At 43.9% G+C, this 21,952-nt stretch overlaps 1 protein-coding gene across 2 annotated transcripts in view; it reads left to right on the top strand.

The window, feature by feature from the left end:
• The first annotated feature begins 11,679 nt into the window (after positions 1–11,679).
• The window catches only part of pdzd2 (PDZ domain containing 2), a 112,681-nt gene continuing 102,408 nt past the window's right edge, over positions 11,680–21,952 (top strand). For both annotated transcript variants that reach the window (XM_063017505.1, XM_063017506.1), the window contains exon 1: positions 11,680–12,561. In XM_063017505.1, coding sequence (XP_062873575.1) covers positions 12,050–12,561 — 512 coding nt within the window. In that variant the 5' untranslated portion in view covers positions 11,680–12,049. The remainder of the gene's footprint in view (positions 12,562–21,952) is intronic.

Raw genomic sequence — 21,952 nt, 5'->3', positions numbered from 1 at the left:
TTATTTCTCTCTCTAAATAAGAGCACTTTCTGTTAACCCGGCTAAAGGCTGAAATCCCTCATCTTTTTAGGCCAAATCAGTCATCTGGCAGCTTCATCGGAGATCGTTCCGACAACTCATCACAACTCATCAGTTTTTCCTTTATCCTTTAGTCTGCATGTCAAACCACATCCAGTATCGGCCACAGCCAAACTGGGTTAAAAATAGACCGTGTGTCTGGCCAAAGAGGGCAGAAATGTGAAATGTTGAAAATGTGGCGTGTCTGTAGTGCCACGCAAAATTCTCTGAGCATTTTAAATTGGTCTGTTCTGCTGCTGCCAGTGTTTGTCTAAGGATAATGCATGACTCTTAAAGGGTGTGGCCAAAATGCTCGCACTCACTAATTAAAATACGTATTTAGGACGTGTAGGTCAGTGTAGATCAGGACTACAGTGAGATGGTAATCATGGTATGGGGCATGCTATTGTTTTTGTTTTATTACAAGCACTTTGGGGGAGGCAGGGTGGTTCAGTGGGTTGCACTGTCGAATCACAGCAAGAAGGTCCTGTGTTCGATCCCCAGGTGGGGCGGTCCGGGTCCTTTCTGTGTGGAGTTTGCATGTTCTCCCCGTGTCTGTGTGGGTTTCCTCCGGGGGCTCCGGTTTCCTCCCACAGTCCAAAGACGTGCAAGTGAGGTAAATTGGAGATACTAAATTGGGGATGCAGTCCATGATATAACCTTGTGAACTGATGAATCCATTTCTGTCGTGGATGTAACCAAAGGGTGTAAAACATTGCACCAAAGCACTTTTGGGGCGGTAGGGTGGTTCAGTGAGTAGCACTGTCGACTCACAGCAAGAAGGTCCTGGGTTTGAGCCCCAGGTGGGGTGGTCCGGGTCCTTTCCACCTTTCCTCCGGGAGCTCCGGTTTCCTCCCACAATCCAAAGACGTGCAAATGAGGTGAATTGGGGATGCAAAACTGTCCATGAGTGTGTTTGATATAACCTTGTGAACTGACGAAATCGTTTCTGTCATGGATGTAATCGAAGGGTGTAAAACATGCCGTTAAAATCCTAATAAATAAACAAACAAACACGCACTTTGGTGTTAGAGACGTCTGATGATGAATTGAATTATTTTATCCACGTCTGCCGTCATACTGCAAAACCCTAGTGTCCAGATTGACTAGTGCACCTTAGTGTTCTCACCTAGTGCACTTTGCTTTCTCTTATTTACTCACCTGAGTCAGTACAAAGCTCCAGAAGTATATATTAAATATTACATATTGTGGTGGAAACAAGTCTCACATAGAAGCTCTGTGAATGTGATAAGAATGAAAGAAAATAACCACCCTCTATACTCACATCAGTGAACTTGTAGGATAGTGGCTAGAACAGGGGTCACCAACCCGGTGCCCGTGGGCACCTGGTCGCCCGCAGGGACCACGTGTGAGTCGCCCGCAGGGCATGTTCTAAAATAGCACTAGTACCTATAGAGCTCCGTCTAAAAATTGTATTTGTGTTGCTGTTCTTTTTGAATCAATAACACTTGCATTGATGTAGATTTGAAAATGACAATACTAATATAACATTTTAAAAACAGAAATGTTTGTTTATATGAGCTCTGATCTTGTCTGGTCTTATATCGTGCGCATAACGCTGAGACGAGCAAGCTACGCATGCGCAGCTACGATGAGGAGCGAGATGCGGTTTTACCATGAAAAAATAATAATAAAAATGTCAGAAAAGCTAAAGAAAACTTAATTTTTTTTACAACAGTTGGGAGGAAAAGTGTGTTTCATTCACGGGGCGACGGCAGAGAGCGGCACAATGTGGAGAGAGGCTTCAGTCAGTACGTGTCACGAAAACGTCCATTTGAATCGTAGCTTTTTAAAAATCTTAAAAATCTTACTTAACTGATTATTTGTACAAACATTGGACAGAGTTCATGATTTGTTCTAAAACGTTACAAAGGTAGTGATAAGTACAAACGGGACATGATTTGTACAAACGGGACTTGATCTGAAGATGTGACTGTTAATGATTTCCTTAAAAATGCTACAGAAGTGATCATTTGTGAAAAAAGGTGTGATTTTGATCAAAATGCTACTAATGTGCTCATTCATACAGAACTGTCGAATAATATTTACAAAAATATCAGAGATGTGATAACAAATATTGAAACTGATTGAGATTAACAGAAATAAATAATGTTACATGTTTAAATATATGTTTTCTGCCATGGTAAATCATTGTTAATAATTATTGTGAGGAATGATTAACATGTGATCAGACAGTCTCTTTACATATATGTATATAAATTATTATTATTATTAATCATAATATTACCATTAAAGGTGAACCATGCAACTTTATGGTATTCAGGAAGTTTGTATCCTACAAGTAGCCCTTCGGCTTACTCAGTACCCCTAAAGTAGCCCTCTGTTTCGAAAAGGTTGGTGACCCCTGGGCTAGAACATAGGAACTGGTCTAAATCAGCTAGGATTTGGAGGTCATATAGTGTAATCAACCCACTTCTTGTCACATCCACCACTTTCCAGTAACATTCCACTGTAGCAGTATTTTTTGGATATTGGAATATGACTACTGGCAGCCATGACCTGCATAAATCAACACGCTCTAATTAATACTTCTAGTGTAAATCAAAATTTTTTGCCCACAATAATAAATAGGACATGTGTATGTCCCAATTAATCAATGGAACAGCCTTCCGCTGCTGGAGGATCCCTGATTGCAGTCGAGGTGGGTATATTGCTGCTCACGTCTCCTCCGACCCGCGCGCAGCCCTAAGCGGAATTAGGGTCCTTACACAGTGTTTGAAGACCCCATCCTTATAGTCCGGTCATCCCGCCCTAACAGAAACATGTCTGCTGCAGGCACTGCCAATTATGCCCACTAGATGGTGCCCTTGAACCGAGGAGTTCAGAATCTCAGCGCTGGTGTGCTAGCGGAATATCCTGCGTTGCCACCTGGGCGCCGCTATTGTTTATTTCATTTCATTTTTATCAGCCACTTTTACTTCAGGGTCAGGGTTGTGCCTGGGCTGCTTCCTCTAGGAAATTTTGGGTGCAGAGCAGGAATACCCTGGACAGGGCACCAACCATCCCCATTCCCAGACATCATGTCTGTGTAGACGCCTGGCCGGCCGATAGCACAGTGAGGTTCTAATGCAGATTTTAGGTGTTGTGGGCTAGCGTAGTAGAAGTGTGAAATATAATTACTAAACAATGATCTATATGGGTAACTAACTATACACCGATCAACCATAACATTAAAACCACCTCCTTGTTTCTACACTCACTGTCCATTTTATCAGCTCCACTTACCATATAGAAGCACTTTGTAGTTCTACAATTACTGACTGTAGTCCATCTGTTTCTCTACATGCTTTGTTAGCCCCCTTTCATGCTGTTCTTCAATGGTCAGGACCCCCACAGGACCACCACAGAGCAGGTATTATTTAGGTGGTGGATCATTCTCAGCACTGCAGTGACACTGACATGGTGGTGGTGTGTTAGTGTGTGTTGTGCTATGTGTTGTATGAGTGGATCAGACACATCAGCACTGATCGAGTTTTTAAACACCTCACTGTCACTGCTGGACTGAAAATAGTCCACCAACCAAAAATATATAGCCAACAGCGCCCCGTGGGCAGCGTCCTGTAACCACTGATGAAGGTCTAGAAGATGACCAACTCAAACAGCAGCAATAGATGAGCGATCATCTCTGACTTTACATCTACAAGGTGGACCAACTAGGTAGGAGTGTCTAATAGAGTGGACAGTGAGTGGACACGGTATTTAAAAACTCCAGCAGCACTGCTGTGTCTGATCCACTCATACCAGCACAACACACACTAACACACCACCACCATGTCAGTGTCACTGCAGTGCTGAGAATCATCCACCACCTAATAATAACCTGCTCTGTGGTGGTCCTGTGGGGGTCCTGACCATTGAAGAACAGAGTGAAGGGGGGGTAACAAAGCATGCAGAGAAACATATGGACTACAGTCAGTAATTGTAGAACTACAAAGTGCTTCTATATGGTAAGTGGAGCTGATATAATGGACAGTGAGTGTAGAAACAAGGAGCTGGTTTTAATGTTATGGCTGATCAGTGTATACCCAAATTTTTCACATTACCCAAACACACTCATCCTATCAAAGGTTTGAGCCAGCCATAGGAAGAATATCGACTACGTAGTGGTGACATGTGGACGTAGCACACCTTGTGGGACCTTGTGGGGGTAGAGCATGGGGCTCAAGAAAACTGTTACACGCACATTTTAAATGCAACGTTATTATTTGGCAACCAGCATGCATGGTGAAGTATTTTAGCGAGCGGTAAGAGCATTAACATATCTCAGCCAACCGGGAAAAGCAAAACTGTTTATAAAGCACTTAACTGGTTTAAGATTTTGAACCACCCTGTGGTCCACTTTGTTACTTTTATCTTGTGCTGTTTGGAAGGTTTTGGTATCAGTTTTATTTTCAACTGGCATTACAACTGTTCTGAAAAAATATTAGGGTAATATTTTTACTGTGTAAAATTGAGAGCTGTATCTTTTAGCAGTGTAGAATATCAATGTTGATGACCCTAGCAGCTGATGCCGTTTCAAAGCCTGTCCTTTGATTTTCTCTCCTCTTACACACACACACACTTTTTTACTGAGTACTTTAATTGACTTCTACTTCCTCTGTTTCCAGGCCACAACTGGTTCATATAACACCACCAGCTGTTATCATGTAGGTTTTGGTATTTTAAATCATGCCTTATACACTGATCAACCATAACATTAAAACCACGTCCTTGTTTCTACACTTATTTTATCAGCTCTACTTACCATATAGGAGCACTTTGTAGTTCTACAAATACTGACTACCTTTTAGCCTGCTTTCACTCTGTTCTTCAATGGTCAGGGCCCCCACAGGACCACTACAGAGCAGGTATTATTTAGGTGGTGGATCATTCTCAGCACTGCAGTGACACTGGCATGGTGGTGGTGTGTTAGTGTGTGTTGTGCTGGTATTTACATTTACATTTACATTTTCAGCATTTAGCAGCAGCTTTTATCCAAAGCGACTTACACAATGAGCTGAACACGATGAGCAATCAAGGGTATGATCCGTGTCCACTCACTGTCCACTCTATTAGACACTCCTACCTAGTTGGTCCACCTTGTAGATGTAAAGTCAGAGACGATCGCTCATCTATTACTGCTGTTTGAGTTGGTCATCTTTTAGACCTTCATCAGTGGTCACAGGACGCTGCACATGGGGTGCTGTTGGCTGGATGTTTTTGGTTGGTGGACTATTCTCAGTCCAGCAGTGACAGTGAGGTGTAAAAACTTCATTAGCGCTGCTGTGTCTGATCCACTCATACCAGCACAACACACACTAACACACCACCACCATGTCAGTGTCACTGCAGTGCTGAGAATGATCCACCACCCAAATAATACCTGCTCTGTAGGGGGTCCTGACCATTGAAGAACAGCATGAAAGGGGGCTAACAAAGCATGCAGAGACATAGATGGACTACAGTCAGTAATTGTAGAACTACAAAGTGCTTCTATATGGTAAGTGGAGCTAATAAAATGGACAGTGAGTGTAGAAACAAGGAGGTGGTTTTAATGTTATGGCTGATCAGTGTATAGTTGTATAGTGCAGTTAACTGAAGGCAAATCATGGTAGTTTTAAGTAAATGTAACCTCATTTTGATCCAGTCCTGTCAGCATTGTACTTCACCTTTTTGTAAGTGTTGCATAATACAAGTTAGAGCTGTGAATAGGAGCTGATTTGACTCGGGTGGGTAGCACTGTTACGTCACAGCGAGAGAGTACTGGGTTCGGTTCCTAGGTGGAACGGTCCAGGTCCTTTCTCTGTAAATGTTCTTCCCATCTGTGTGACCACAATTTGGGTTACAACATGATTAAACCATTGAGACTTCGTGTTTAAAGGTGTGTTGCAGCCATGCTGAAAAACAAGAGGAGGTCATTTCATTGCACCAAAAGGGCGACAGGGCGATTATAAGATGATCCCCATGACCTTAAGCATTCCCAGAGACACCACTAGATGTTTTGACTGGAGGTTTCAAACAACCAGGGACTTCAAGGCCAGACTCCAGACCGCACACCAATCTCGACCAAGAAGCACAGGAAGAGTCGACTGAAATACTCCAGGAGGAATTTTGGGACACAGTTCTGAGGAGCTATAAATCAAAACTGGAACTGCGTTGCAGGATAGCTGAGTTGTGGTTAAACAAACTGACTCAAGGCCAGGAAGCTGTGATGCAGTGTTGGTGATTTATATTTAAAGCATTTAGCAGATGCTTTTATCCAAAGCGACTTACAGTTATCAATGTAAGCGATTAGAGGTTAAGGACCTTGCTCAATGGCTCAACGTTGGCAACTTGGCGATGGTGGGGCTTGAACTTGGACTTAATTGAAACCTACAAACTTAGAATAACAAATCTAAAATGCTTTTCGATTGTAGCACTGCTAGTCTGAGTCTGCACCCCAGCCAGGTCCTGAAATAGCTGAGGTGCGCTCCTAAAATTCTCTCTGGAATTAGCCTTGCCCAATTACAGGTAACTTAGTAACTTCTAGCTCAGCTGGTCCTTCAACTCCCAGGACAGCTGCCAGCATGCTAGGTGAAAACAAGTAAAATCCCTTGACATACTCACCTGTTTAAATAAGTTAAAGTTTAAGAGTTAAAATCTACACCGATCAGCCATAACATTAAAACCACCTCCTTGTTTCTACACTCACTGTTCATTTTATCAGCTCCACTTACCATATAGAAGCACTTTGTAGTTCTACAATTACTGACTGTAGTCCATCTGTTTCTCTACATGCTTTTTTAACCTCCTTTCACCCTGTTCTTCAATGGTAAGGACCACCACAGAGTAGGTATTATTTGGGTGGTGGATCATTCTCAGCACTGCAGTTACAATGACATGGTGGTGGTGTGTTAGTGTGTGTTGTGCTGGTATGAGTGGATAAGACACAGCAGTGCTGCTGGAGTTTTTAAATACCGTGTCCACTCACTGTCCACTCCATTAGACACTCCTACCAAGTTGGTCCACCTTGTAGATGTAAAGTCAGAGACGATCGCTCATCTATTGCTGCTGTTTGAGTTGGTCATCTTCTAGACCTTCATCAGTGGTCACAGGATGCTGCCCACGGTGCACTGTTGGCTGGATATTTTTGGTTGGTGGACTATTCTTAGTCCAGCACTGACAGTGAGGTGTGTAAAAACTCCAGCAGCGCTGCTGTGTCTGATCCACTTATACCAGCACAACACACACTAACACACCACCACCATGTCACTGCAGTGCTGAGAATGATCCACCACCCAAATAATACCTGCTCTGTGGTGGTCCTGTGGGGGTCCTGACCATTGAAGAACATGGTGAAGGCAGGTTAAAAAAGCATGCAGAGACATAGATGGACTACAGTCAGTAATTGTAGAACTTCAAAGTGCTTCTATATGGTAAGTGGAGCTGATAAAATGGACAGTGAGTGTAGAAACAAGGAGGTGGTTTTAATGTTATGGCTGATCGGTGTGTATACAGTGATCATAACCCTTAAAATCATCTTTACATCCAGTTTGCCAGCATAGAGTTTTTGATACAGGTGTGTTTGTCCTGCATAGCAGCAGTTAAGCATTTAGCGTATGTGGTTTAAATAAAAGAGTCTTTATACCTAAGGCCCTATCTATTTCACGGCAGCGAAAATCTCGTCACGGACCATGAAATTAGCCTTTTCCCATGTAATATACAATTTGCTGTGAAATTCAAAAACAATTTAATGTTTTTCATTCACGTAGAGTTCAAGTGCCTCATGTTTACTGCTTAATTTGCACTACGAGGTGGTCATAGTGTAACCGAGCGTCTTTAGAGTTTGCTGAGTTCATAAAGACAGAAATAAACTGTACCTAGACAAACTATCCGGAGCATAACACTTCACTGGCTTGTTCTTTTAAGGCGCAGCACAGACTACAGAGAGATGATCACGTGTGTAGAGAAGCACACTTTTCCATTGATTATGGAATCCCCAAAGGGACTCAAAATGCACTCAATACATAAACACATACATCAGACATTGTCAGCACACTAAGCACAAAAAAAGTCTGTTAAACTAGTAATCCTATGACAATTCAGTTAGCAATCGGTTAGTCAAAATGTCCAAGATGTCGAAGTGGAAAGCAGAGAGTTACAACAGTTCGGGATTGTTTTGCAGAGCTTTTGATAGGTGTGTTTGTCCTGCGTAGCAGCACTCAAGCATTAGCATGTGGGGTTTAAATACTTCATACTCTTCATACTGTGTAAATTAAAGCAATAAGCCACGAGAGACCGTGCGTTACTGCGATTTTATTACCCTAAACCCTAAAACGTCTTTCCCCGTGATAAAATCATAGCAGTAACGCACGGTCTCGAGTGGCTTATTGCTTTTATAAAACGGCGGTCAACATAAAATATAATAAAATACAACAATGTTCAATTTATAAATGTTTTTATTTACAAAAACATTTACAGAAAGCATTCTTCCGCGAAATCACGTAGTTCGTTAACAGTGTTGCTAGGCAACATGAGGGCGAACATAACATTCACGTTTTCTTTTCAGTGGCGTATTAATATGGAATGATGTGAGGCGGTCATAGGTGTGCGTTTATCGGGGATTTTACAACGACTTCGAACGCAGCTCAGCCAATCAGATTTTAGGACCGGAACTATAACTCCGTTTTATAATCCCCGTTACTTTATGTAAGCTCTTCTATCTATGTAAGCACCTCTATCTGCCAATCAGGGTCCTTACACTGCGTTTACCGGTGGAGTTCAGAACAGGGGAGTTCAGAATCTCGGCGCTGGTGTGCTAGCGGAATATCCCGCTGCGCCACCTTGGACGCCTGATGTAAGCTCTTTTACAAACCCTACAAAGCTGCAGTCTGTTCGATACAGGAAAGAAAAGGCTAATGACCAGAAGAACACTATCCCTACAGTCAAACTTAAAAGTGGGTCAGTGATGATGTGCAGGAAGTGGCAGTCTTGACCACATGACTGGCATCATAAATTCACAGAAATACCAAGGCGTTCTGAAAAGGAATGTTCTGCCTACTGTGGTGAAATTGAACCTTGGTAATAATTGGACTCCTCAGCAGGACAGTGATCCCAAACAACCAAAGATGGAAGGAATCAGTCCTAGAATATCCTGGAGTGACCTTCCCAGTGTCCAGATTTATATTTATATAGAAGATCTGTGGTGGGATTGGTGGGAAAGCAGTTTGCAGCATGAAAGATGAGAAGTATGGGTGAAGATTCCCCAAGAGAGGGAACCTGAGATGCATCGATCGATCAGTCGCTAACTGGAATCGGCCGATAAGTCTCATATAACTGATTCTGTGCCGGTCATATTTACATGTAAACAGCCCTGAAGACATACACTATACTGCCAAAAGTATTCGCTCGTCTGCCTTCACACGCATATGAACTTGAGTGACGTCCCATTCTTAATCCATAGGATTTAATATGATGTCGGCCCATCATTTGCAGCTATAACAGCTTCAACTCTTCTGGGAAGGCTTTCCACAAGGTTTAGGAGTGTGTTTATGGGAATTTTTGACCATTCTTCCAGAAGCGCATTTGTGAGGTCAAGACACTGATGTTGGACGAGAAGGCCTGGCTCACAGTCTCCGCTCTAATTCATCCCAAAGGTGTTCTGTCAGGTTGAGGTCAGGACTCTGTGCAGGCCAGTCAAGTTCTTTCACACCAAACTCACTCATTCAACTGGTGCGCAGTCATGTTGGAACACAAAGGGGGCATCCCCAAACTGTTCCCAGAAAGTTGGGAGCATGAAATTGTCCAAAATCTGTTGGTATGCTGAAGCATTAAGAGTTCCTTTCACTGGAACTAAGAAGCTGAGCCCAACTCCTGAAAAACATCCCCACACCATAATCCCCCCTCCACCAAACAGAGAAACGGACAGAGAAGCGTGATTCGTCACTCCAGAGAACACGTCTCCACTGCTCTAGAGTCCAGTGGCGCTTTGCATTGCGCTTGGTGATGCAGCTGCTCAACCATGGAAACCCATTAAATGAAGTTCTCTACACACTGTTCTTGAGCTAATCTGAAGGCCACATGAAGTTTGGAGGTCTGTAGCGATTGACTCTGCTCACTATGTGCCTCAGCATCCACTGACCCGCTCTGTCATTTTACGTTGCCTAACACTTGTGGCTGATTTTGCTGTCGTTCCCAATCGCTTTCACTGTTATAATACCACTGACAGTCGACTGTGTAATATTTAGTAGTGAGGAAATTTCACGACTGCACAGGTGGCATCCTATTACGGTACCATGCTGGAATTCACTGAGCTCCTGAGAGCGACTCATTCTTTCACAAATGTTTGCACAAGCAGTCTGCATGCCTAGGTGCTTGGTTTTATACACCTGTGGCCATGGACATGATTGGAACACCTTAATTCAATGATTTGGATGGGTGAGTGAATACTTTTGGCAATATAGTGTAAATAGCGATAGATCCAGAGCCAGTTACCATTCAGGGAACAGTTCTGGAACTTGTACCCAGCTACAGGTACCTTGGAGTTTAGCTGGACAGCAAGCTGGACTGGTCCAGACATATAGATACAGTTTACAAAAGATCTCAGATGCTCAGATCTTTTAATGTCAGCAGGCCCCTTTTGTGCACCTTTTGTGGTGCTCAGTCTGTGGTGGTCAGTGTTCTTCTTTGGAGTGGTTTGCTGGAGTGAGGATGCTTGAACAACAGACACAAACAGAATTAATAAACTTATCAAGAAGGCCAGCTCAAGCCGCTCAGGTGGCGCAGCGGTAAAGTATCGAGTTGGGTTTCTAGATGCATCGTATCGAAACTCAGCTCTGCCTTTCCGACTGGGTTGGGCGGCAGTATGAACAACGTATGGCTGTTGTTCAGGGGCTTAGGGGTAGAGTCGGAGCATAGGTCCTCATAACTGGTACAACTGCGGCCCTTGCTGGCTGACTGACGGCGCCTGCACAGGGCTGAGGAATAACATTGAGGGGGGTGTGACCCTCCGTGCGCAGTGTCTCTCGGTGTATGAACTCGGCTCGTGCGGGTGAAAAATGCAGGCTGTACTGATTGCGTGCCGGAGGGGGTGCAAGTCAGTTGAGTGGCGTCCTCAGTCAGCGGCAAAAGGGTCGAATCAGTATAGAGGACGCAATCAGGGTAATTGGACACGGCTAGAATAGGGATAAAAATTGGGGGAAAAAATAGATAATTAAAAAAAAAAAAAAAAAAAAGGCCAGCTCCATAATTTGGTCCAAACAGGAACAAAACTTAATAATGACAAATCCTTCACACCCACTTCATACTGCTGGCATCCAGGGTGCAAATCCCCAGTGGTACTATGAAAGGGGGTCATCTACACACAGACTTGATTGGCGGTGGCGGTGCTGCTGTTGGGGGGTGGGGTGGGGTCGAGGCATCTTGATGGATTGCCGCCCTGTTTGTGGTGTTCCTGCATTTCAATCAGTAGGTCTGCATTTCACCTCTGTTGGAGGTTTGAGTGGACTTGAGCTATTCTGTGGTCCTCTTAATGTCATGTGTAATACTGATTTTACTGTAGTCAGGGGTATTGTGTGATGTAAAAGCATTTAATTAATAATTCTTTCTCCTCCGTAGGTCAAATCCTGTGGCGCCTTAAAGTCAGGATCGAAGCTCCGTAGTTACATTGCTCCAATATCGCTTGCTTTTGCAGCGCTGGAAATTGGATTTGGAATGACCCGAGCTGACTGACTAATGGCTCGTTCTGTAGCGTAAAAAGCCTCCTGCTCCATTCTCTGGATGACATCATGGCTCTGTGTAGGTCAAGTGTACGTCGGAATGCCAGGACTGGACCTCTGAACTCACAGGGCCCGCACATCTACCCAGCCAGCCTGGCTTAGATGGAGACGAGCCCGCTTTTACACATCTGATCCGAGCACTAGAACTGAAAGGGGGGAAGAATTTCACCCATCATGCAGGGGAGGCCCAGGCAGGCCCAGCATCAGCAGCCAGGATGCCCATTACCCAAGAGAACGCACTGAGCCACCTTCCTCTACTTGAGAGCTGGCTGCAGGTTCACGCCAGGGACCAGGAGCAGGACCAGGAGGATGAGTGTCGGACGAATGCGGGCGACAACGCTCCGTGCCTCGCCGCGGTCCGCAAGCTGGTCGAGTACATCCAGCTGAACTTCACGGACTGCGAAAGCCGCACCTGCAATGGCGGAATCAAAGAGGAAGCGGACGTAGAGTTGAGGGCGGTGTGGATGAGCAAAGCCGCCGAAGACGAGCCGGAGTTCGGTCTCAGCTTCGGTAACATTCCCATCTTCGGGGATCCAGAGGGGAAGAAGAAGGTAAGGCGCCGGCGCCGGAAGAGCGACAAGGGTCCTGTGTTGGATGTAGGGTGCATATGGGTTACCGAGGTGAAAAAGAGGAGCCCGGCGGCCTGCTGCGGCGACATTAAGCTGCGGGATGAGTTGCTGTCGCTCAACGGACAGCTGATGGTTGGAGTGGACGTCACTGGAGCCAGGTAGGACCACCAGGGTCAATTTACAACCAATATTATAGAACAGTAGTCTTCTTTTTTTGTCTTTTGTTAATTTTCCCTATTTCTTTGGCAATTTAGTCATTTCCAGTTCTCGACTGTGAATCTGTTGCTGCTTGCACAACCCTATGAACCACAACACGCCCCCTCTGACACATGCTCATGTGTCCAAACCATGATAAATAGAAAAACGTCCACCTGGAAGTGACACGTCAATCATCTGTGCCTCCATGCCCCCTTTTCCAGCCATGTTTGGGAAGGCAGAAGGACATTATTTTTATACCGGAGCCACGTCATCAATCTCCACAGTTCAGCTGAGATTAAAACTGTTTAGTCACTGTTTGGTGTAGTTGTAACTAACAAGCTCACATATTGTGGAGATCGATGGCGTGGCTCAGGTATGGACTAATGTCCTTCTGCCTTCCCAAATATGGCTGGAAGAAGGGGCATGGAGGCACAGATGATTGGCACAGAGTCACCTACACCAGGTGGAATTGTTTCTATTTATCATGGTTTGTTTACTCACAGACTTTCCTGGCCTCTCGGTTGGAAACGTAATGCTGGGTTCGATGTGGTCCGGTTTTCTGCTGGTGCACATGCCGGCACTCTTTATCTTATCTTGGGAACTCGGTAGGTGCCATGACAGAAAAGCATTTGTATATGATGTCAGTTTAGACCATTTATATCATGGAGCAAGCCCCCCTCCCCCCACCAACCCCCACCCCCAGTTTCCCTCTTCATGTTCCCCTAATGCCACTGAGTATTAACATTAGTGGGTTAGTGGGAAGGACGGCCTCGGATCTGTCCACTCTGGCTTTTCCACTGTCTGACCTTAATTCTGATGCCAGACATCCCTGTCAGATCTAACCAACCTTACACAGGGTAAATTCACTATATAGCCAAAAGTATGTGAACACCTATCTGAATTGTTAAGTTAGGGAAGCACTGGTTTTCTTTTTGCTCCAATACATGCCTAGTCTCTTTTGTACTGTGGATTCATGAGCACTTACCTAGAGACGCCATCGAATCCACTCTGAAAGCTCCACATGTATCTGTGTTCAGCTGGATTTTCCTCACTGTTTCACTTTTAAACTTGTGTTACAGCTCGGGGTTCTGAGAAATTGTGAGAATCAGTTTTTCCGAGAGAGTCTAAACCGCTTATCGTTAAAAAAAGCTTAATGCGACTTAATGTATTAAAAGAACGACACGGGAACACTGAATTCCTCTTAATTATTACTGCTCATAAATTCTCTCCACTAATGAAATTCATGTTGATAAGTCACGTTAAGCATTGTTCATGATAAGAGTTGTTCGTACCGCCTGAGTCGCTTTTACCGCGTCATATCAAACAGTTTGTCTCATTGAAGGCGCTTTGAAAAGGTCAGTGGCAAACTTGGTCAAAGTTCAATCAGATGAACATGGCAAAAGTGTGCCACACTCCACAGGAAACAACGGCACAGCCGACGCAAAAGCGCTTTTTCCGCTTCTCATGTGAACACGCCCTTACTGTATAACAGTTACCCAAGCAGAGAAGGCTCTCGGAGTAATCCAGCGCTAACAGACCCAGCAGTTTATATAAGTGATATATTGTTCTCTCAAAGTGGCTCGATAAGCTTATCCAAGCAATCGTAACCTGTAATTAGGCAGCGTCTGTTTTGGTGAATAACAATAGAAATGTCTTCTTTTTTTTGGTTAGGAGGTAGAGATGCCTTCTGCTTATGCTGCAGCCCTAAGTGGCCTCACCATGCACACAAATAGATGAACATCACAGTGCGGGATGGGTGGAGGTTTTTGGGAGGGCTACATGTTTTAGACCAAAAAATGTAGTTCTCCTAAAGAGTGTATCATTTTCTCTGGAGGAGGAGAGGCGGCTCTGCCAAAGATATCTCTCAGAGACACAACACAGCATCTGTTTGTATCTAGAACCAGACTAAAGCAGCAATCAGACCAGCATGATTATGCTCCAGCCAGAAACAAAGCGTTTCTCTCATCATACCTACACCAGGAGGAGGTCAAATGTACAGAAGCAATATGAAAGATGCCCAGTTATTTTTAATGTGGCACATGAAAATCTAAAAGAGAGCCTTTTTTTTCTAATTCGCATGATTGTTGTACAACCTCTTGCTTGCACCACTTAACCCCCAGCCCTAAGTGAGGAAACACTGAGTGAGTTGAGCTTAATAATAATGATAGATAGATAGATAGATAGATAGATAGATAGATAGATAGATAGATAGATAGATAGATATGTACAGTGTATCACAAAAGTGAGTACACCCCTCACATTTCTGCAAATATTTTATTATATATTTTCATGGGACAACACTATAGAAATAAAACTTGGATATAACTTAGAGTAGTCAGTGTACAACTTGTATAGCAGTGTAGATTTACTGTCTTCTGAAAATAACTCAACACACAGCCATTAATGTCTAAATAGCTGGCAACATAAGTGAGTACACCCCACAGTGAACATGTCCAAATTGTGCCCAAAGTGTCAATATTTTGTGTGACCACCATTATTATCCAGCACTGCCTTAACCCTCCTGGGCATGGAATTCACCAGAGCTGCACAGGTTGCTACTGGAATCCTCTTCCACTCCTCCATGATGACATCACGGAGCTGGTGGATGTTAGACACCTTGAACTCCTCCACCTTCCACTTGAGGATGCGCCACAGGTGCTCAATTGGGTTTAGTCCATCACCTTTACCTTCAGCTTCCTCAGCAAGGCAGTTGTCATCTTGGAGGTTGTGTTTGGGGTCGTTATCCTGTTGGAAAACTGCCATGAGTTCAGTTTTCGAAGGGAGGGGATCATGCTCTGTTTCAGAATGTCACAGTACATGTTGGAATTCATGTTTCCCTCAATGAACTGCAGCTCCCCAGTGCCAGCAACACTCATGCAGCCCAAGACCATGATGCTACCACCACCAGGCTTGACTGTAGGCAAGATACATTTGTCTTGGTACTTCTCACCAGGGCGCCACCACACATGCTGGACACCATCTGAGCCAAACAAGTTTATCTTGGTCTCGTCAGACCACAGGGCATTCCAGTAATCCATGTTCTTGGACTGCTTGTCTTCAGCAAACTGTTTGCTGGCTTTCTTGTGCGTCAGCTTCCTTCTGGGATGACGACCATGCAGACCGAGTTGATGCAGTGTGCGGCGTATGGTCTGAGCACTGACAGGCTGACCTCCCACGTCTTCAACCTCTGCAGTAATGCTGGCAGCACTCATGTGTCTATTTTTTAAAGCCAACCTCTGGATATGACGCCGAACACGTGGACTCAACTTCTTTGATCGACCCTGGCGAAGCCTGTTCCGAGTGGAACCTGTCCTGGAAAACCGCTGTATGACCTTGGCCACCATGCTGTAGCTCAGTTTCAGGGTGTTATCAATCTTCTTATAGCCCAGGCCATCTTTGTGGAGAGCAACAATTCTATTTCTCACATCCTCAGAGAGTTCTTTGCCATGAGGTGCCATGTTGAATATCCAGTGGCCAGTATGAGAGAATTGTACCCAAAACACCAAATTTAACAGCCCTGCTCCCCATTTACACCTGGGACCTTGACACATGACACCAGGGAGGGACAACGACACATTTGGGCACAATTTGGACATGTTCACTGTGGGGTGTACTCACTTATGTTGCCAGCTATTTAGACATTAATGGCTGTGTGTTGAGTTATTTTCAGAAGACAGTAAATCTACACTGCTATACAAGTTGTACACTGACTACTCTAAGTTATATCCAAGTTTCATGTCTATACTGTTGTCCCATGAAAAGATATAATGAAATATTTGCAAAAATGTGAGGGGTGTACTCACTTTTGTGATACGCTGTATATATATACTGATCAGCCATAACATTAAAACCACCTCCATGTTTTTTCACTTACTGTGTGTATGTGTATCATTCACTTACTCTCCACTTACTACTGACTGTAGTCCATCTGTTTCTCTACATACCTTTTTTAGCCTGCTTTCACCCTGTTCTTCAATGGTCAGGACCCCCACAGAACCACTACAGAGCAGGTATTATTTGGGTGGTGGATCATTCTCAGCACTGCACTGACACTGACATGGTGGTGGTGTGTTAGTGTGTGTCATGCTGGTATGAGTGGATCAGACACAGGAACGCTGCTGGAGTTTTTAAATACCGTGTCCACTCACTGTCCACTCTATTAGACACTCCTACCTAGTTGGTCCACCTTGTTCATCTATTGCTGCTGTTTGAGTCGGTCATCTTCTAGACCTTCATCAGTGGTCAGAAGTCGCTGCCCATAGGGCGCTGTTGGATGGATATTTTTGGTTGGTGGACTATTCTCAGTTCAGCAGTGACAGTGAGGTGTTTAAAACCTCCATCAGCGCTGCTGTGTCTGATCCACTCATACCAGCACAACACACACTAACACATCACCACCATGTCAGTGTCACTGCAGTGCTGAGAATGATCCACCACCTAAATAATACCTGCTCTGTGGTGGTCCTGTGGGGGTCCTGACCATTGAAGAACAGCATGAAAGGGGGCTAACAAAGCATGTAGAGAAACTTTGTAGAACTTCAAAGTGCTTCTATATGGTAAGTAGAGCTGATAAAATGGACAGTGAGTGTAGAAACAAGGAGGTGGTTTTAATGTTTTGGCTGATTGGTGTACATACATATCTATGATACTAAATATTTATAAATATTAAGCATTGCAGCATGTCACTGTCGTGTTTGAACCTCACCGACAGAAGCAGAAACTATTAAGAAGTCAAAACGCAAATGAGTGAACGTCTTATTACGCTAATGGTTTTAAGAGCGAAAGCTCAGCCTGCAGAGCTCTCTTAAATTCTCCTTTCATAATTTTGAGCTTTTAAATTTTTTTCTCCCCCTTTTACAGCTTGGCACTGTGTTTGTCTGAATAAGGAAAAGAGCTGAACTCATGGCAAAGTGTTTTCCACTGAAAGAATGAAAGATTTAAGAGGACAGAGATGATGTAGTAAAGTCAATTATGAACGTTAATGGCAACACCAGGTACATTCTTCCATAAACTAAATGACTAGATTTAAAAATATCATAGATTTAAAAAACAAAGCTCATTTAATTCTTATAAATGTCAAACCACGACTAACAGCAGCCAGGATTTTGCTGCTCATTTACGAGTTGTTGAAAAGAATTTTCCAAATGATCTTGGATGCAGATGAAAATAAACCACAGGTTTCTGGCAGGAAAACGAGTAAAACCATGGTGAATAAATAATAAATTAAATATTTTAGCAATCTGGATACGATTGCAGTTGATTGGCTGCTCGCTAGGTGATTATAGAATAGAATGTCTTCATTTGCCAATATATACGTATACACGTACAGTACAACTAAATTCTTTTCCCGCATATCCCAGCTTGTTTGGAAGCTGAGGTCAGAGCGCAGGGTCAGCCTTTGTATGGTGCCCCTGGAGCTGAGAGGGTTAAGGATTTTGCTCAAGGGCCCAACAGTGGCTGCATGGCAGAGCTGGGATTCCAACTCTTAACCTTTCAGTTGATAACCCAAAGCTCTACCCACTAGTCAGCATACCTCAGTGTTCTTTATCTGAGTGGAAATGTTATTATATACACACACAATAGTTTATTGGGCGGCACGGTGGCTAAGTGGGTAGCATTGTCGCCTCACAGCAAGAAGGTCCTGGGTTCGATCCCCATTCTCTCACAAATGTTTGTAGAAGCAGTCTGCATGCCGAGGTGCTTGGTTTTATACACCTGTGGCCATGAAAGTGATTGGAACACCTGAATTCAAGGATTTGGATGGGTAAGTGAATATGTTTGGCAATATAGTGTATGACACAGAAGCACTATGCCGTATTTCATGTCAATCAAATAGTCTTTGTTTGTGTAACATTATCTTGCATGTGGTAGCGCCACCTAGCATTGCAGTTACAAAATTTTGTCATAGCCCACGAACCTCTTTTCTTTTCTTCCCCTTTTTTTTCCACTTTAGCGCATCCAATTTCTGCCCATCAATCATCCTCTTACTAATGCTGGTCCCTGCTCCTGATTGGGGAGGACGAGGCTGCTCCACGCCCCCTCCGACACGTGCACAGCAATCGAACATCTTATCACCTACACTTGACGAGTGCAGTGCAGTACAGCGCTGTGTACGGAGAGCCACACCCTCTACCTCACTCCTTTCCCATCTCCGTGCAGGCGCCACCAACCAGCCAGCAGAGGTCGTAATCGCACTAGTCTGAGAGAGAGTCCCCACCCGGCTTTATCCCACCCCTATCTGAACAACAGGCCAATCGTTGTTCATGTGGCCGCTCAGCCTCAGCCGGTAGGCAGAGCCGAGATTCGGTACGATGTATTTGAGATCTCGGCTCTGGTGAACAGCGCGTGTTTTTACCTCTGCACCACCTGAGCGGCACGAACCTCTTTTTGAAGTCTTGTGACAATTGATGTAGTGCTTTCTTAGTTAGAGCACTACTGCTGTGCTCTAAGGACGTGTGCTTGTGGATCATTGTGCCAAAATCTAGTGCTTCTGGTGTGTACTTTACCGTGCTGTGTGTGCTTTGCCCATAGAAATTCCAGCAGACCATCCAGTTATTCATTCATCTTCCTAAAACCACAGTTTATGAGCGTGTTGGCTGCAAGGTTACACCAGTGTGTTCTCCACTTTAACGTTCCCTTACCGATAAACATCTAGCTAATTTCATCCACAGTTTAAGATCAAAACCCCTCTATGAGTGAGCGATTGTGTTCTGGGTTTTCCTTTGCATCATACCTCCATGAGTCATTTTGCGGTGGTTACTGCTTCACCAATCAAATAAATAAGAGCTGAGCATTCTGTAGTTTTCCCTGGCATCAGCCATGTAGGGCTTTCGGTGTAGGATTATCTGCATGTTTCCCACGGTTACGGAGGATTTCTGCATTAATGTTAGTGGACGGCGCATCATGCAGTGCTAAAAAAAAGGTGCTGAAACTGAAGGGTAAACAATTAGGAAACAATTCATATGAAGTTGTATCTGAAATTCTATCACAGAATTTAGAACAGCACGATGGCTCGGTGGGTAGCAACCTGGGTTTGATTCTCAGTTGAAGCTCCAGGTCGTTTTTGTGTGGCGTTTGCATGTTCTCCCAGTGTTTGCATGGGTTTCCTCCTGAAACTCTGGAGGAAGTTATTGTGTATGGCAAAAAAGTGCATAAAATAACTATAAACACAACATACACACACATATACAGTATGTATATACACCGATCAGACACAACATTATGACCACCTTCCTAATATTGTGTTGGTCCCCCTTTTGCAAAAACAGCCCTGACCCGTCGAGGGATGGACTCCACTAGGCCCCTTGAATGTGTGCTGTGTTATATGGCACCAAGATGTTAGCAGCAGATTCTTTAACTCCTGTAAGTTGCAAGTGCGTCTTGTTCCCATAGTTCATCCTGGTGCCATGTGTTCCCCAGGTAAGCGACACACGCACCCGGCCATCCACGTGATTCATCAGACCAGGCCACCTTCTTCCATTGCTCCGTGGTCCAGTTCCAATGCTCACGTGCCCATTGTTGGCGCTTTCGGCCACTGTGTATTCTGACACCTTTCTATCAGAACCAGCATTAACTTCTTCAGCAATTTGAGCTACAGTAGCTCGTCTGTTGGATCGGGACCACACGTGCATTAATGAGCCTTGGCCGCTCATGACCCTGTCGCCAGTTTACCACTGTTCCTTCCTTGGACCACTTTGGATAGATACTGACCACTGCAGACTGGGAACACCCCACAAGGAGACCCAGTCGTCTAGCCATGACAATTTGGCCCTTGTCAAACTCGCTCAAATCCTCACGCTTGCTCATTTTTCCTGCTTCTAACATCAACTCTGAGGATAAAATGTTCTCTTGCTGCCTAATATATCCCACAGGTGCCGTGATGAAGAGATAATGTTATTCACTTAATCTGTCAGTGGTCATAATGTTATGCCAGGTCGGTGTATGTGTGTATATATATATAATATAGATCTTAGATTAGCAATGTCTTGTCCACCATATATATTCATACACACACACACACACACACGCACATACACACACACACACACACAAACACACAAACACTTGAACTTGATACATAGGAGGGTGTCCACATACTTCTGTCCATATACAACCCCTGGCAAAAATTATGGAATCACCACTCTTGGAAGATGTTCTGTCAATTGTTTAATTTTGTAAAAAAAAAAAAAATCACAGACATGCCACAAAACTATCATTTTTCAAAATGTCAACCTTCTGGCATTAAGAAACAATAAAAAAAAAGTAGAGATGGGACGATCGGGGTTTTTGGCACCGATTGCGATCTCCGATCTCGATCTCCTTTCAGGGCAATCGGACGATAGTCGATTTCTATCGCGGGGGGCGGGGGGGGGCGGTGACATGCAATTTTTAGCGCAAAATCAGCAGTAAATAATAAAGTAACCAAACAATTATTTTTTTCACCCACAGGAGATATATCTTATTAGTCTAACTGACCACACACACAGGTTTAATGTTATCCAGTTTAGTCTGAAAAAAACTTAAAAAGAGCCTCACAGTGAAAATAAACCGAAAGCAACAGCGTGTGTGTGTTTCTTTAAAAAAAACGCTTTGTTCACAGTGTCGCTTTAAATGATTCTGATTCAGGAGTCGAATGTGACGCGTAAGTTTCTCTCTCCGTTTTTACTGTTATTAATAAATGCTGTGGTTTTAAATAAACACCAGCTACTACAGAACATTTTGTGTGACTTTCTTACATTAAAAAGCTTAATTAAAAAGCTTAATTAAAAAGCTTAATTAAACCGCTATTACCACAGAGCGGTCACCGAGTCAGACTCGTTCCGTCTGTGGAGCTAAAAGTTCTGATTACCCTAAAAGTTTAGCAGATGATCCTGAACTAACGAATTTCGTAATGAATAAACTTTTGCCTCTGATTGGCTCTGTAACGTTTTCTGTTCTCATCTACATCACAAGTAAGAACCGCTTACGATTTACCAAAGTGAACCAGGAGTTTATATAACGTGCTGATAGAATCGACTCAGATGTGACCGGGTTGAATTATCTTTTTAAAGTAAATATTACAATCAGCACAATTACATCGTATGTATGATGCACAACGTTAATGATGTTATTTTAGGTCATGAAGAGCTTTCACTGTGGTTTCTGTACGATGGTTGATGAATGGTGATGTGATGGTTGGCGCGTCGTAGCTCAAAGTCTGGATCAATCCACTGAGCTGTTAACTTAACGTGATCTTTATATATCACACGATCGAATCGGCTACTTTTAGGAAATATCGCCGATCGCCGATAGCATATTTTGATTAAAAATCGTCCGATACCGATTCATAGCCGATCGATCGTCCCATCTCTA

Source organism: Trichomycterus rosablanca, chromosome 21 (genome assembly GCF_030014385.1).
Source record: "Trichomycterus rosablanca isolate fTriRos1 chromosome 21, fTriRos1.hap1, whole genome shotgun sequence".
NCBI classification, from domain to species: domain Eukaryota; kingdom Metazoa; phylum Chordata; class Actinopteri; order Siluriformes; family Trichomycteridae; genus Trichomycterus; species Trichomycterus rosablanca.
The sequence above is the reverse complement of the archived record's forward strand: the minus strand, read 5'-3'. Positions and strand labels throughout refer to the sequence as shown.